Genomic DNA, 16,212 nt, shown 5'->3' with positions numbered 1-16,212 from the left:
TCAAACCGCCTTAGGGACTCCGGCTCCGGATTTTCTGTCGGGGTTTACTCCCTTAGCCTTTCCCCTGAAGAGGTATGCCGCAAGGCAGCGGAGGTTTTTTGGAGTCAGAGTTTTCCTTCTCTGATGTGCCCTGACTGGAAGATCGAACCAGCGACACTTAGCTCGCAGGCTGACGCTCAATCCACTGAGCCAAACCAGCCAGGGTGATATATGTATATATATATCTGTATACCTAATGCAGTAGATCTATATCTAAAATTCCAAGATGAAGGGTCGCCCACGCATCAACACCAGTTGTGCCAGCAACCCAGTTAAGACCCAGCAATTCATCAACAAGATGGAAGATGCACTCGGCGAGGGAGTGGCGGCAGATGACATTATCGAATCCAATTGGCCACGTCTCCGCGATGCCATATACAACTCCGCCATTATTGCTTACGGGAAGAAAGAGCAGAAGAACGCTGACTGGTACGAGGCTCACTGGGAAGAAATGGAACCCGTGATCGAGGCTAAGAGGAAGGCCCTACTGGCTTACAAGGTCACGCCCACTCCCAGTACACTTCAAGCTCTACGGGCTGCCAGGAACAAAGTCCAGAAGACCGCCCGCCACTGTGCCAACACCTATTGGCTAAACCTGTGCAGAAGCATTCAGGAAGCCGCCGATATAGGCAACGCACGAGGAATGTATGAGGGTATCAAGAAGGCAACAGGCCCAATCCCCTCCAAGATCGCCCCCCTTAAGTCCAAGACAGGTGAGGTCATCACTGACCAGGAACAGCAAATGCGGCGGTGGACCGAGCACTACCTCGAGCTGTACGCAACGAAGAACACCGTAACAGACACTGCTCTTAACGCCATCCCAGACCTACCAGTCATGGAGGAGCTAGACACCCCACCTACTGCGGCAGAGCTCGGCAAAGCCATCGACCGCCTCGCTTGCGGGAAAGCACCAGGAAGCGACGGAATCCCTCCAGAAATCCTAAAGAGCGGGAAACCAGTCCTGCTACAGCCGCTCCACCATCTACTCTGTCTCTGCTGGAAGGAGGGTTACATCCCCCAGGATATGAGAGACACCAACATTATCACCATGTACAAGAACAAAGGAGACCGCAGCGACTGCAACAACTACCGGGGCATCTCTCTCCTCAGCGTCGTCGGCAAAGTATTCGCCCGGGTCGCTCTTGCCCGCCTGCAGACCCTTGCTTCCCGCGTCTACCCAGAGTCCCAGTGTGGCTTCAGAGCTGGCCGCTCAACAGTGGACATGATCTTCTCCCTACGCCAGCTGCAGGAGAAGTGTCACGAGCAGCATAAACCACTCTACCTCGCCTTTATTGACCTCACGAAGGCGTTTGATCTGGTCAGTCGAAGCGGACTCTTCAGCTTGCTACGGAAGATTGGCTGTCCACCACATCTGCTTGCTGTGGTCATGTCCTTTCACGACAACATGCACAGCACGGTGTCCTACAACGGCACAACCTCTGAGGCCTTCCCAGTCAGCAGCGGAGTAAAGCAGGGCTGCGTCCTCGCGCCTACGCTGTTCGGAATCTTCTTCTCCATGCTCCTCCAATACGCCTTTAAGGACTGCAGCGAGGGTGTCTTCATTCACACCAGATCCGATGGCAAGCTCTACAACCTGGCCCGTCTACGAGCCAAGACCAAAGTCAAAGAGGTGCTCATCCGTGAGATGCTCTTCGCCGACGACGCAGCTTTGACATCACACTCCGAAGAGGGACTGCAACAGCTAGTCACTTGCCTTTCCCACGCATGCAAGGAGTTCGGACTAGCCATCAGCCTGACGAAGACGAATGTTATGGCTCAAGGCACGGGGACTCCCCCATGCATCACCATCGACGGATACACCCTGGAGGTTGTCAACGACTTCACTTACCTCGGGTCCACCATCTCGAGCTCTCTGTCAGTCGACTTGGAGGTCAACCGGAGAATCGCCAGGGCAGCCACAGTTATGGCCAGACTGAACCGGCGAGCGTGGAACAATTCCAGCCTCACTGAGAAAACCAGACTGCGCATCTACCAAGCCTGCGTACTCAGCACTCTCCTCTATGGCAGCGAGACGTGGACCACCTACGCAAGGCACGAAAGGAAACTCAACAGCTTCCACATGAGGTGCCTGCGACGCGTCCTGCATGTCACCTGGCAGGATAAGGTCCCCAACACCGAGGTGCTGAAGCGAGCCAATATGAGCAGTTTGCATGCAGTTCTTAGCGAGAGACGCCTCAGGTGGCTCGGCCATGTCAAAAGAATGGATGCAGGCCGTATCCCCAAAGACCTCCTCTACGGCGAGCTAGCAGAAGGCAAGAGGATGACAGGGCGCCCAAAACTGCGGTTCAAAGACATCTGCAAAAAGGACATGACACAATGCTCCATCAATCTCAACACATGGGAAGTTCAAGCAGACGACCGCCTAGCCTGGAGGCTCGCGGTCAGGCAAGGTACGTCACGCGCGGAGGCTGCGCGCAACGAGGAGGCGGCCCAGAAAAGATCGAGGCGGAAGCAGCGTCAGCAGCAGCAACAACAGCCATCTGCCTTCACCTGTACCAAGTGCGGCAGGGATTGTCACTCCCGAATCGGACTGCACAGCCATTCTCGGCGGTGCAGATAGACTCTCGAGAAGCTACGCCATCGTCTCTCGAGACGGACGGCTGCCGACGACGACGATATCTAAAATAAGGATATCATGACTTCTAAAGAACACAAATAATTTATAAAAGATGACATAAATTTTTATTCAACACAAAGAAATTTAATCTTACTATAGTTCATACATATTAGGGCCTCCATTCAGCCCCCAAAAGCTTCTTTCTCCAACTTACCACATTGTAATGCGAGGAGGAGAGATCGGCACTGAAGGGGGTGGAGGAGCCTGGAGAAGCAGGGGCTCTACTTCTTCCAGACCCATTTCATCAGGGCTCTGAGAGTCTGTGTCCCCTTCTTGCATTTCGTATGTTCCCAGCTTTGTATTCAGCACAGTCATGTCCTTGCAAAAGTTCTGGAAAAAAGAACAATCAACTATCACTTTTGAAAATTGATTCTAGATGTCAACTAGTCTTACTGTAGATGATGCAGAATGCTTTCCCTCTAGAACACCTAGGGTCCACATTGCAAATCACATGTGAGTCACTTGAGGAGGTCATTGGCAGGCATACTCACCTAGTATTGATAGCAAGAGACACAATGACAGAGTAAGTTAGCACCATGGTATAAAATTAAACAAAACCCACGTGCTAATCTTTGTTAGATTATTCGTGTAGGAAGATAATTATCCTTGTACTGAATTTATCTATTCAATTTGTTCATCTCTGTAGAACATATTTATTAAGCAACTCCTACCAGACACTATTCTAGGATACTGTAGCTAACAGAATAAACAAGGAATGTGCATTCTATTGCATGTGCATTTTTAACAAACTAGACAAGGAATTACATGTGTGTTTACAACACCTAAACACATATATACATTAGATATTATAGATTAAGATACATGCTAACCCTGAGCAGGTAGGTCAGTTGGTTAGAGCACCATCCTGATATGCCAAGGTAGCAAGTTCAATCCCCAGTCAGGGCACATACAAGAATCAACCAATGAATGCATAAATAAGTGGAACAACAAATTGATGTTTCTCTCTCTACCCCCCTTCCTCTCTTTTCTAAAAATCAATCAATAAAAAAAATTTTTTTTTAAGATACATGCTAAAGGGAAAATAAGTAAGGTGATGAGACAGAGTAGCCGAGGTTTGGTGGTGGACATCTACTCTAGAAAGTGGGATGATTAGGTACTTGTGAGCAGGTGACAGGTTAATTCATTTATTCACTGTTTCTTTCATCCATCCATTCATAGAAATTGAGTCATTTTTCTGACTAAGGAAGATTAGAGAAGGTCTGGAAGAGATGACATTTGAGCCAAGTCTTGAAGAATAGGTAATGTGTATACATGAAGGAAAAGTCCAGGTGGAGGAGATGTGGAAGCAGCCCGGGCGTGTGAGGACTTGGGAGTACACCAGACCTGTGAGATGTTCTGTTGGCCCAAAGCAGAAGACCAGGAGGAGGAGAAGATGGCAATAAGGTTAGAGAAAGATCAGTACGTGGCACATTCTTAACTTCTTGGGAAAGAATTGCCTCTGTATTTATATTTAAATCATTTTATTTGATTATTATTTGAACCTGGGTAACGGTGAAATCTTACCTCTATCCTTGCAACAAGTTTCTCTTTTAATTCATGAGCTTCATTACAAACATCAGCCTGAAAAGATACCCACAATTTGGCATAAATGGAAATTATATATTTTTGGTTTATACAATGAAATCTCACTCATTTTGATACCACTCAGTTGTAAAGTGGCTTTAATCAAACTTGCTTTTACTCAGTAAAACCCTTGCTCTTAGAGCAAATTCATGGTTTTAATCACGATAAACTGCAAGAAGAATAACCAAAAGATAAAGAAAATTATTTTCAATGTTTTAAAAGTATAAGTTTATACAATAGCTGCATATTATAAATCATATTTTTTTTCTCCTTGTTACTCTTTTCTTGCTCCTTAAAAATCATCCACGAGGACACTAGTTGGAGAAACATAGTGTGTTTCTGAAAAAGATAAAATTATATAGCTTTTAAATAATTAAAAAATTATAATATATTAAAGTAAGTCCTCGTTGTGTTAGTTTGAATATTTGGGTCTTCTGACTTAGCAAAAGAGGCCTCCATACACACTGTTTTCTTGTTCCTTCCCACGTCTCCTGCAGGTTGTCAGGTAGAGATAGCACATGGCTTTGGCTGGTTTCTATCAGTAAGATCAAGACACGGATGAAACAAAACTATCGCCTTTTAAGATATGAATGCCAATTGCACATATGTCAGGAGTAAAGCATCTTAAAAGTTTTAAATTAATCATTCCATAGTAAATTTTCAGCATAACTTGAAAAGCAGAGTTATAGTAGGAAGAACAGTGTTCTGTGATTCAAGATAGATGGATTCTAGATAGAGGTGCCATTTCTAGAAATTGATTTTTAAAGAAGCATTTGACAAGGCAAATGAAGATATTAGTTTCTGAGACATAGTTTGTAATGCAAATGTGAATTATAAAGCCCCAAATATCCAACAAAATGAATTTAATAAACCTAAAAATCAAATCCTGCATTATATAAACAGTAAAAAGGTGAAATTATATCTAGTTGCATAGAATGTTTTCAAAGAGAGAACAGTAAGTGAAAAAAGCAAGTTACAAAATAATATATGTAACATAATCCCATTAAAATACAATATGGAAATATATGTATAGAAATATTTGAAAGAATATGAATATAAAATGTTCGCTGTGTTTATCATTGAGTGGGATTATTTTTCATTTTTTAATATGAAAAAGTTTAAGATAAGTATGTATTTTGTTAAAAGAAAAAATATACATGTATTTATATGTTTAAAATACATATTAAATATTTTATATTATATAGATGTGTTTATATTTTTAATGATAGAGCAAGAATAAGACTGGTTCTTTTCATCTGGAAATATGAGCAAGTCATTTCATATTTCTGAGTTACACTTTTCTCTTCTGACAATGAGGGTATAGATTAAATGACAGCAAGTTCCCTTCTAGATCTGAAATTCTGTCTTTCATGATATTTTAGATTCCATTCACTAAAATTCTCTAAATCTGAGATTTCTTTCAATTACTGTTTTTCTTCCTTAATTATAAAGCCATTTTATCATTACCTGGAAAAATTTGTTATCCATTTCTCCTAATTGCTTTTTAATTTCCATGATCTTCTCCTTCAAGACAAAGGGTATAAAACAAAAATTGTAAAGAATAATGTATGGAATTAAAACAAAACAGATGGCAATTCTTAGAAGAAAGCTAATTCATGATAAAAAACATTTGAGATCTAATAGAAGCTATTTTTTTCCTTACTGTTCTGTGTGCTGATCTCCAAAAATCAATGTTAAATTAAATCAACAAGATATTATTAGGCACACCTGTGTAAGAGGCCATTGAGCTAGGCATTGTGCTGGTTGTATACCAGTAATAAGAGTATTTGCCCTCAAACAGATATAGAGAATGTATAGTGTATGCCCTTCATTCATTACCAACCCCTGATTTATGAGATTTAATCATTTAGAAAAGACCTATGATATGTTCATCATAGTTTACTGGTGCCCTGGTTTGCTTATATAGAAAATGTCTTTACATAGTACTTATCAAAGACAGAGATTGGGAGTCAGTCTCAGAATGAAAGTCTAGATGTTCATATGGAGATTTCAGAAAGCTTCGTGGATGTGTGGGCTCAATAGCAGGCAACATCCAAAAGCCACATCAAAGGTCTTTTCTTAGCTTAAAGCTCTCTTAGATTTGTTTCTGTGTGTGTGTGTGTATGTGTGGGCGCGTGCACGTGAGCACGTGTGTTTAAATTCTTTTATCAAATTTCCCTCCTGTTCCTTTTATGGCTTGCTGAATCATTCTATTTCTTCATGAGAAATAAATGAGTCAATTCATGCGATATTTTAAAACTTCATTAATTTATGTCTCCTTTAATTTAAATTTTATTTGCTGTTTCCATACCTGTTTCTAACAATGTTCACTTTTCCCTTCACTAGAGTAAGCCTACAGCCATTCTTACTGACTGTAACAATTATATTTAAAGTTTCTGATTTATTAAATTACTGCCTTTGTTTTTATGCAGGCTTTCCCATCATCCATTAAACCTATTAAGGACAGAACTTATGTCAATTTTTTAAAGACAAATATATATATAAAGAATGGAAATGCAATTCTAGTGAATATTAGAAGGACAAGGATTTTCCTTTACACAGTATATTTTTCTCCCTACCTGATCCCTCCAAAATTTGGCACGCTGAAGAAGTAAGTTATGACATAATGTTCTTTGCATGAAACCAATAAGACCAGTTGTTAATAGAGGTTTTGTTGACCAAGACTTTGACTGGAATGTCATGCCTAAAGGAGACATGCTTGGGCTCTGGTTGTTACCAAAAAGCTCTGAGGAACTAAAGTTGACCTTAGAAGGTAGTAAAAGCCCATGAGAAAAAAAGGCCTAGTACTTAGGTTGGATGTGCGGTCCATGGCAATCTTTCCAGGGAAGGAATGAAGGTTGCTTTCCTGAAAGATGGTTAGAAGTGACCTTAAGGCACAATGGAAAACCTGAAGGACTTGAAAAAGACAAGTGTATACAGGCAAGGCTGAATGGCAGATATGTGGTTCAGCCTCTGTGCCCTGAAGGGTAGACTGAAGGTCACCCTAAATGTTCCTTGTGTAAGTTCCAGTAAAGCAGACTTAAAGATCATAAGTGATCGTTTGCTGCTCTTGTTGTGTTCATGCAAATGAACAGGATAAATTAAAAATGGACCTAATGCAGTTCCTTTAATGACAAGGAGGGTAATCTTAAGGAGAAAATGGTGATCCAAAGAAAATCACAATGCTCAGTGGTAGACTATAAACTAGTGCAGCTAACCATCTTTAAAGTTTCTTTTCATTCAAAGGCGAGAAGAATGTCAAATGCCTTGCAACTGGATGTCTTTCCAATAAGAAAGTCTTACAGATTTAGAGACTGGTTTGTGTGTTATGTTGCATAAATTAACATGTGTTTTCTGTTTTCAAAGGGCATAAGCCTAGGATCTCATTACCTGAGTGAATGTCTGTACATATAGGCCTCACTTAATTCTGTCTGCATCGCTGCCTCCTGAGACTGAACTAAGTGGCTAGGTTAGTGAAGAATGGGGTGGTCTGTGGGTTTCACTTTAAAATGGGTTTCTCTTTTCTATCCTAATGGCTTGGACAGAAAGGAGCCAGAGGTCTGAGAGGGGGAAACCTAAAACACTTCCCTCAGCCCAAGATAAGTATAGTGGGCAAAAGGGTTTTGGACAGGTATGACGTGCCTGGCACAACTTCTTCTAAAGAAGCCCTTCTTTTCTCCCTAATGGGGGACATTGAAAAATTAATACCTGCCTTTTGTCATGTAGTGGTTATAGATTGAATGATGCTTTTTAACCCTGTTGCCAAATCGGTTGCCCCCGGAATATAACAAGGATGCCAGCCTGTTTAATCAAGCATGCTGTTGTCTGGGGACAGCCAACTGACCTGGAGTCTGCAAGATCCTTCCCCATGTGGGAAGGTCACCCTTCCCTCCACACCCCCACTCTTATTAGGGATTTCTGGACCCAAGGGTAGGTAGGATGACAACCACGCCCAGCTTGAAGCAGCTAGAGGAGCATGAGACCGTCACCCATTGTCCTCTGTAAGATTATAAAGGGTCTCAGTCTGAGGGGGGAAGTTGTTATTTCTTTACTGTTATAAAAAAATTAATTAATTAATTAATTAAAAAAAAATAATAATATAGGAAAGAGAGAGACCAGAGAGTTTGTATGCATGATTCATGGACATAGACTTGGGGGGGAAGGGAATTGCTGGGGGAGGGGGGTACTGGGTGGGGGGGAGCAAAGGGGAAATAAATGGAACTATTGTGATAATATAATCAATAAAATATACCAAAAAAAAAAGACACATTTGTTAAGATTATAACTTATATACAGTAAAGCTTACCTTTAAAAGTGTACAATTCTATGAATTTTGACAAATGCGTTTTCTCATATAATCAATACCACAACAAGGTAGGGAATATTTCCATCATGCCCAAAATTTCCTGTGTCTTTTTATCAATCTCCTCCTCCCTTTACCCACTTGACTCTAGCAACCACTCATCTACTTTCTGTTTCTATTGATGCCTTTTTCAGAATGTTACATAAATGGAATCATGAAGCTTGTTATCTTCTAAATCTGGCTCCTTTCACTTAGCACAATGCATTTGAGGTTCATTCATATTGTTGGATGAGTTAGAAGTCCATTCATTTTTGTTGCTGACTAGTATTCCATTATACAACCTGTGTTACAATTTATCCACATACTAGTTGGTGTATATTTAGGATGTTTTTAATATTTAAGTTTGTGTCTATTTTTTTAAAGTACATACCTGTGTAACTCCAGAGAGAATCTTCATACATATTTGTGATGCCTTTCCCTTTCATATTATCCCAAGCCCTTATTGGTTTGTTTTTTGTTTGTTTGTTTGTTTTAATATGCTTTATTGATTATGCTGTTACAGTTGTCCCAATTTCTTTTCTTTTTGTTCCCTTTCACCCAGTGACCCCCTTCCCTCCAGTTGTCCCCCCCACCCCCCAGTCCATGCCCCTTGGTTGTGCATATAGTTCTTCTCAACATCTTCCTGTCTACTCCACTCCCTCCTACTATGCTTCTTAATTCCTGTACCATCTCCCTTGCTTTTCCCCCTTCCCCCTCCCTGCTGACCTCCCCCCATAATGTTCCCCATACCTATAGTTCTTTTCCCACTCTCGTTGCCTACTTAGTTTGCCTTTGTTTCGATTCCCTAGCTTCTGTCGTTGGTTGTTGTGATACACTTTTCATTTTAATGTTCATAGTTTTGATCATCTTTCTCCTAAACAAGTGCCTTTAACATTTCATATAACAGTGGTTTGGATATGATGAACTCCTTCAGTTTTACTTTGTCCAGGAGGCACTTTCTCTGCCCTTCAGTTCTGAGTGACAGCTTCACTGAATAGAGTAATCGTGGTTGTAGATATTTGCTTTTCATTCTTTTGAATATTTCTTGCCAGTCCCTTCTTGCCTGCAGAGTTTCTTTTGAGATCAGCTGACAGTCTTATTGGGGCTCCTTTGTACATAATTCTCTTCTTCTCTCTTGCTGCTTTTAAGATTCTCTCTTTATCCTTAATTTTTGACATTTTGATTATAATTGTCTTGGTGTGGTTCTCCCTGGATCCAGTTTTTCTGGAACTCTCTGTGCTTTCTGGACCTGTAAGTCTATTTCCTTCCCCAAGTTAGGGAAGTTCTGCTTCATTCTATTTTCACATAATTTTTCAATTTCTAGTTCTTCTTCACCTCTGGCAATCCTATGATTCAGATGTTGGCCCTCTTATAGCTGTCCCATAGGTTTCTGAGCCTCTCCATATTTTCCTCACTTTTCATTTCCTCTTTCTGCACTGGTTGACTGTTTGTTCCTTCCCTATGTTCCGATTTATTGATTTGATACCTGGTTTTCTTTCCCTCATCACTAGTTTCATATGTGTTTTTGTTCATTTCAGCAGGACTAGCCTTCATTCTTTCCCCGTCTTGTTTAAGATCTGCTGTTAGGTCTGTAAGCATTTTTATAGCCAAAGCTCTGAACTGTGCCTCAGAAAGACTTCCTATCTGCTGAGCCATTAGATTAGATATTTGCTGTCTGGTCAGCTGCGTCACCAGGATCTCTATCATGATCTGTGCCATCCTCACAGTTTTGTGTTTATCTTTGTTTCCTGGGTGGGATTGTCACACCTCCTACGCTATAGGGGGCGGAGCCCTGTGCACTAGTCACAACTGGGTAGCCCTTCTCACCACGCTGTGGCATTTTCTGTGGGGGTGGGGGTCCAAGATGGATTCCTGCCATTCACTCTCCACTGAGAGACCAGGAGCCTCCTCCTTCGTTCCCACCCCTTCCGGGCCTCACAGTCCAAGGCAATGGGAGTCTGCCTTCCCCCGCATTGGAATTGCAAGCTGATGGGTCTGGTCTGAAGCTGGGGGTGCTCCCCAGGCACTTCTCACCTCCCCTTAAATACAGGTGTCTGTGCTTACCGCCGTCCCACCACCTTTGTCACTACTGCTGCTGCCAGCACAGCTTGACCTCCGTTCCCTGGCTTCGCCCCTTCTACCTGTCTGGATGAGCACCACTTCTTTATAACTTCACATGTTGGACTTCTATTTATTTTCTGGAACTTCTGGTTATTTCTGGTTTTGTGGTAGTTGTATTCCTTCTTAGTTGTGGAGGGAGACAGAGCGTGTCAGTCTAGGTCTCCATCTTGGCCAGAAGTCTCTTGGTTTGGTTTTTAATCTCACTTTCATTTATTTTTGTGCTTTTCTATCTTTGTCCTCACTCTTTTGATATTCATTCCTCCTTAGCCCTAACTCCTGCTGCAATCCACATTCCTGTAGTATAATTGACTTTTGGAGGAAATTCCTAAGGCAGAATATCTTGCAACCTTTGTCCTCTTCCCTCTTTTCATAGTTTGCAATTTTCAAAGCTCAAGCATAGTGGGAAAAACTTGATTTTTCAACTAGCACAAAATGAGGTTCCTACTTTAAAATGTCGGACCAAGTCACAGTTAAAATCACTCTTTTTCCTTGGTGATAAATCTATGCTGATCTGTAGATGTCTTTTAATATTTGAGGGGTTTAAATAATGTAACCCTTCTATAATAAAAAAGATATTTCTCCTTTACTTCTTCCAAAATCCACTTACTTTAAATTCTTTGGCTTAAGCTAAAGCAGAGGATGAAAATTTCAATTAAAAAGGGGAAGCTAGACACAGACTTTTTCCTTTTTTAGGGACTTTTCTTCAAAGGCCTGATGTTTAGTAGAGCAGAAAAAGTATGAGCCAGAGCTCTGAAGTCATTCCTGGAGTTGATCACTACTTTTCTAACAACATTCTGTGACTCTTAATACAGGAAAAAATTAAACCTTTCTCAGAAAAGAGTCTCTAAGAAATGTAAGAAGACTAAACAATAGGAAAACTTTGGCACACCAACACAACAACTCTTCATGAAGAAAACAAAGACAGACACAAATATATCTCTTATATTCTTCACTAATATTTATTTCCTGGCTGTCTGCTCTGTACTGTTAGGTGCTGGGATACAAAGATGGAAAGTTTTCCCTTAAGTAACTCATCATTATCTTAAGATGGCAATAAGATATAAACCTATCAAATTTGTCTGAATGATTTTATAGGTAGAATTTAAAAGTCTAGCCTTTTAATGTCATCAGAGACTAGAAGTGGTGGTACCCAGGTAAAAGGTTCTCAGAACTGACCACCAGATTGCATTTCTCTTTGTGACAAAAGTTGGGTTTTAGTTCTTGTTATGACCTGTTAAACAATAGCAGATGTGGCAGAGTCCCCACAACCTCCCAGATTGTTCTTTCCAAGCCTCCAGCTTACCTCGATGTTTGCCCCCTGCTCAGGGTCAAGGTCCTGGTGTGGCTCCAGCTTCTCAATTTGGCCCTCCAAGGACATCACCTCATTTAATAAACTGCAAGGAGACCAAAAAATGGGCTAAGTCTGTGTAATAAGAAAAATCACCTAATGGACAATCTTTTTTGATCTTTTTACAAAGATCAATTTTAATCTTTAAAAAAATGAAATCCTATATCAGAAGACTCTGGGGTAGTGATTGTGTTGGAATGGGAAAACATAAATGCAATTCAAAAGAGTTTTTTAAACAACCCTAAATAATTTAGATAACAGTAAAAAATTTAAGACCTAATTAGACCTAGGAGTGGAAAATTAAAATGATTAAAATGGAAGCTTAGTTAAATTTCTAGAAAAGAAAGACAGAAAGTCTTTGGGACCTAGGGCTAGGCAAAAAGATCTTGGACTTGACACCAATAGCACTACCCATAAGGGGCAACATTGATAAACTGGACCTCATTAAAATTTAAAACTTTTGCTTGGCCAGTGACTGCTAAGTGGATTTTCATGTCACATATCTGGCAAAGGTCTTACATCTAGGATATATGAAAATCTTTCAAAACTCAACATTAAAAACTCTCCAGTTAGAAAATGAACAAAAGACATGCAGAGAAGTTTCACAAAGAAAATATATAGGTGGCAAATAAACACATGACAGGATATTCAACACCCTTAGCCATTAGAGATTTGCAAATTAAAACCACAATGAGATATCACTACACGTGTAAATTACATAGCTAAGGTGAAAAACTGTTCTAACACCAAATGGTAGTAAGGATGAGGATGTGGAGAAATTGGATCACTCATACATTGGTGGTAAAAATGTAAAATGGTACAGCCTCTCTGGAAAATAATTTGGCAGTTCCTGTCAAAAACTCGACTAAAAACAGACTTACCATATGACCCAGTGATTTCGCTTTTGGACAACTGAGAAATTAAGACTTATTTTTATACAGGAAGCTGTACGTGAATGCTCAAATTAGCTTTTTCATAATAGTCCCAAACTAGAAATTGTATAATTGTCCTTTGGTGGGTGAATGGTTAACCAAACTATATATATCCACACCATGGGCTACTCCTCAGTAAAGAACTATTGATATATGCAACAACTTGAATGAAGCTCAAGAAAATTATGCCAAGTGAGAAAAATAAATCTTGAAAGGATACATATTGCATTATTTTATTTATATAATATTAATGAAATAACATAATTATAGAAAGCAGATCTGCTGTTAGGGATGAATGGGTGGGGTTAGGGATTGGTTAGAGGGAATGAATGGTTGTGTCTATAAAGAGGTAGCACAAAGGAGTTAAAAATCTTATCACAGTGAAATCTCTAGGCAATATGGTTCCCTGGTGAGTTCAGCCAACCTTTTAAGGAACAAATTATGCCACTTCTACACAAACTGATCCATAAAATAAAACAGGTGGGAAAGCATCCCAATTTTTTCTACAGGGCAAGAATTGTTCTTACACTACCACTCGCATTACAAGAAATAAAACAGGCCAATATCTCTCATTCATCGGACATAAAAAATTCCACTTTACTAAACTAAATCCAACAGTATACAAAAAGGAGAATATGTTATGACCAAGTAGGGTTTATTCTGGGAGTTCAAGGCCGTTCAGCATTCAAAAATCAGTCATATAATTTAGATTGTCAAGAGATTATATAAACAAATAAAAAACATAATCATTCATAAATGCATCAAAATCTATTTTAAAAAATCAGATCATTCTGATGTTAAAAACATCTCAGTAAACTAGGAATGTAAGAAATTTCCTCAATATGGGAAAGGGAATCTTAAAAAACAACAACTAACATCACATTGAATGCTTTTCCTGTAGGATTGAGAATAAGGTAAGTATGTCTACTGTCTGTCATTCCATCTACTCAGCATTGTACTAGACGTTTCAGCAAATACAATTAGGCAGCAGAAATAAGTAAAAGGCATACAGATTGTATTGGAAAGGAAGATATAAACTGTTTCTATCTGCAGATGATACAGTTGTCTGTGTGGAAAATCCCAAATAGCCTATAGAAACTATTGTAATTTATAAATGAGTTTAGTGAGGTCACAAAACACAAAGTCGATATGCAAAAATCAACTTTTTTTTCTATATAATAGCAATTAATAATTAGAAATTGAAAATTTTAAAGTACCATTTATAACAGTACCAAAAACATGAAACACATAGGCATAAATCTGGCAAAATCTAAAATATTTGTACTCTGGACACTATAGAAGGAATCAAAGACCTAAGTAAATAGAGAGATTATACTCTATTCATGAATTGAAGGAGTTAATATTGCTAAAATGTTGATTATTCCCAAATTTTTCTATAGATTAATGGTAGTTCTAATGAAGATCACAGCACAATTGACAAGCTGATTCTAAAATCTACATGGAAAGCAAAAAAGAAGAAAAGAAGAAAAAAGGAAAACAATTAAAATAACCAAAAATCTATCTGAATTTTTACAGTGTCTTTATTCATAATTGCCAAAAAACCTAAATGTTCTGCAATTAGTGAATGGGTAAACTGTGGTATATTTATAGAACGGAATACTATCTGGGGGGGGGGGGCGGGGAAGAAAGGAACAAACTACTGATACATGTGACAATGTGGGTGAATCTCAAATGCATTAGGCTAAGTGAAAGAAGATAGACTGAAAAGGTTCCGCACTGCATAATTCCATTTACGTGACAGACTGGAAAAGGCAAAATTGTAGGGACAGAGAGCAGACCAGTGGTCACCAGCAGCTTAGCCTGGGGAGAGTGGGGAACTACAAAAGGACACGAGGGATTTGGTGAGTGAGGCAAGTGTTCTTTGTCTTCACTGTGGTGGCTGCCCAACTAGGCGCATTTTCCAAAATTTGCAGAACCATACAAAAACGTAATTTTACTGTATGTAAATTATGCTTTGATTTTTTAAATGGGAAGAAAATTTAATGTATAGGATTTGAATGAAAACCACAGGCTCTTTTAAAAAGCAAATATTTATGTTTTGGAAGAAAAAAGAACTATTTTGAATAGGATGGTAAGGAGGCTACTGGGAAGAGATGTTTAACTGAAAGGCATGATATTATTTAACTCCATGTGCAGATATTTAACAAAAAGGTGAGAAAATGTCTAGGAGGAGAGGAGCCCTGCAGTAGTAGGACAGAGTTTGGAATGTGGTAGGGTGGTTCACAAGCCTAGAAGTATTTATTTCTAAGAATAGCTTGCATTTATTGTTTATTTTGTACCAGACATTGTATTAAATTCTTTACCAACAGATTATTTAATTCCCACAAGAAACCAATGAGGTGGCTGTCATTGGTCCCTTTTTTATGGAAGATAAATACCAAGATTTAGAAAAGGTTGATTAACTTATCCAAGAAATGTCAATGTCAGGACTCAAACCTGGATCCCTCTGACCCCAAAGTCCATTCTTTTTATACCAGTGATTAGATAAATAATAATTTTATTTTTTCCTGCTTCATCTTAAAACATTGCATTTAAATTCAGATATCGTCGTCGGCAGCCGTCCGTCTCGAGAGACGATGGTGTAGCTTCTTAAGAGTCTATCTGCACCGCCGAGAATGGCTGTGCAGTCCAACTCAGGAGTGACACGGTATCTGTCTCCTCCCATGCTGAATCGACATCTTGCGATGACGCTGGAGTGTCCTCTCCAGTGAAGCTGAAGCTACAGAGCCTGGGCAGGGTGATATGGAGGGTCTGCTGTTGCCCATGCAGCAGACCCCCCCTCTCTTCGCAGCTGAAGGGTCCAAGGGAAAGACGGAGTCAATACAGCTTGGCTTCAGGTGCGCCGCAGGAGTTGCCGGTGTTGACTACAACGTCAAACCGCCTTAGGGACTCCGGCTCCAGATTTTCTGTCGGGGTTTACTCCCCTAGCCTTTCCCCTGAAGAGGTATGCCGCAAGGCAGCGGAGGTTTTTTGGAGTCAGAGTTTTCCTTCTCTGATGTACCCTGACTGGAAGATCGAACCAGCGACACTTAGCTCGCAGGCCGACGCTCAATCCACTGAGCCAAACCAGCCAGGGACATGATCATATCTATAGATGCAGAAAAAGCATTTGATAAAGTACAACACCCATTTATGTTGAAAACACTCAGCAAAATGGGAATAGAGGGAGCATACCTTAACATCATTA

The 16,212-nt window shown here is 40.1% G+C and overlaps 1 protein-coding gene across 1 annotated transcript in view; it reads right to left on the bottom strand.

Moving 5' to 3' along the window:
• The window catches only part of SMCO2 (single-pass membrane protein with coiled-coil domains 2), an 85,146-nt gene that overhangs the window by 3,868 nt on the left and 65,066 nt on the right, over nt 1-16,212 (bottom strand). The window contains 4 exon segments of the mRNA XM_090272959.1: nt 2,832-3,007; nt 4,202-4,258; nt 5,729-5,785; nt 12,028-12,118. Coding sequence (XP_090129085.1) covers nt 2,832-3,007; nt 4,202-4,258; nt 5,729-5,785; nt 12,028-12,118 — 381 coding nt within the window.

This window comes from Furipterus horrens, unplaced genomic scaffold, assembly GCF_987537825.1.
Source record: "Furipterus horrens unplaced genomic scaffold, mFurHor1.1.pri manual_scaffold_4, whole genome shotgun sequence".
NCBI classification, from domain to species: domain Eukaryota; kingdom Metazoa; phylum Chordata; class Mammalia; order Chiroptera; family Furipteridae; genus Furipterus; species Furipterus horrens.
This window is presented reverse-complemented; position numbering and strand designations above follow the sequence as displayed.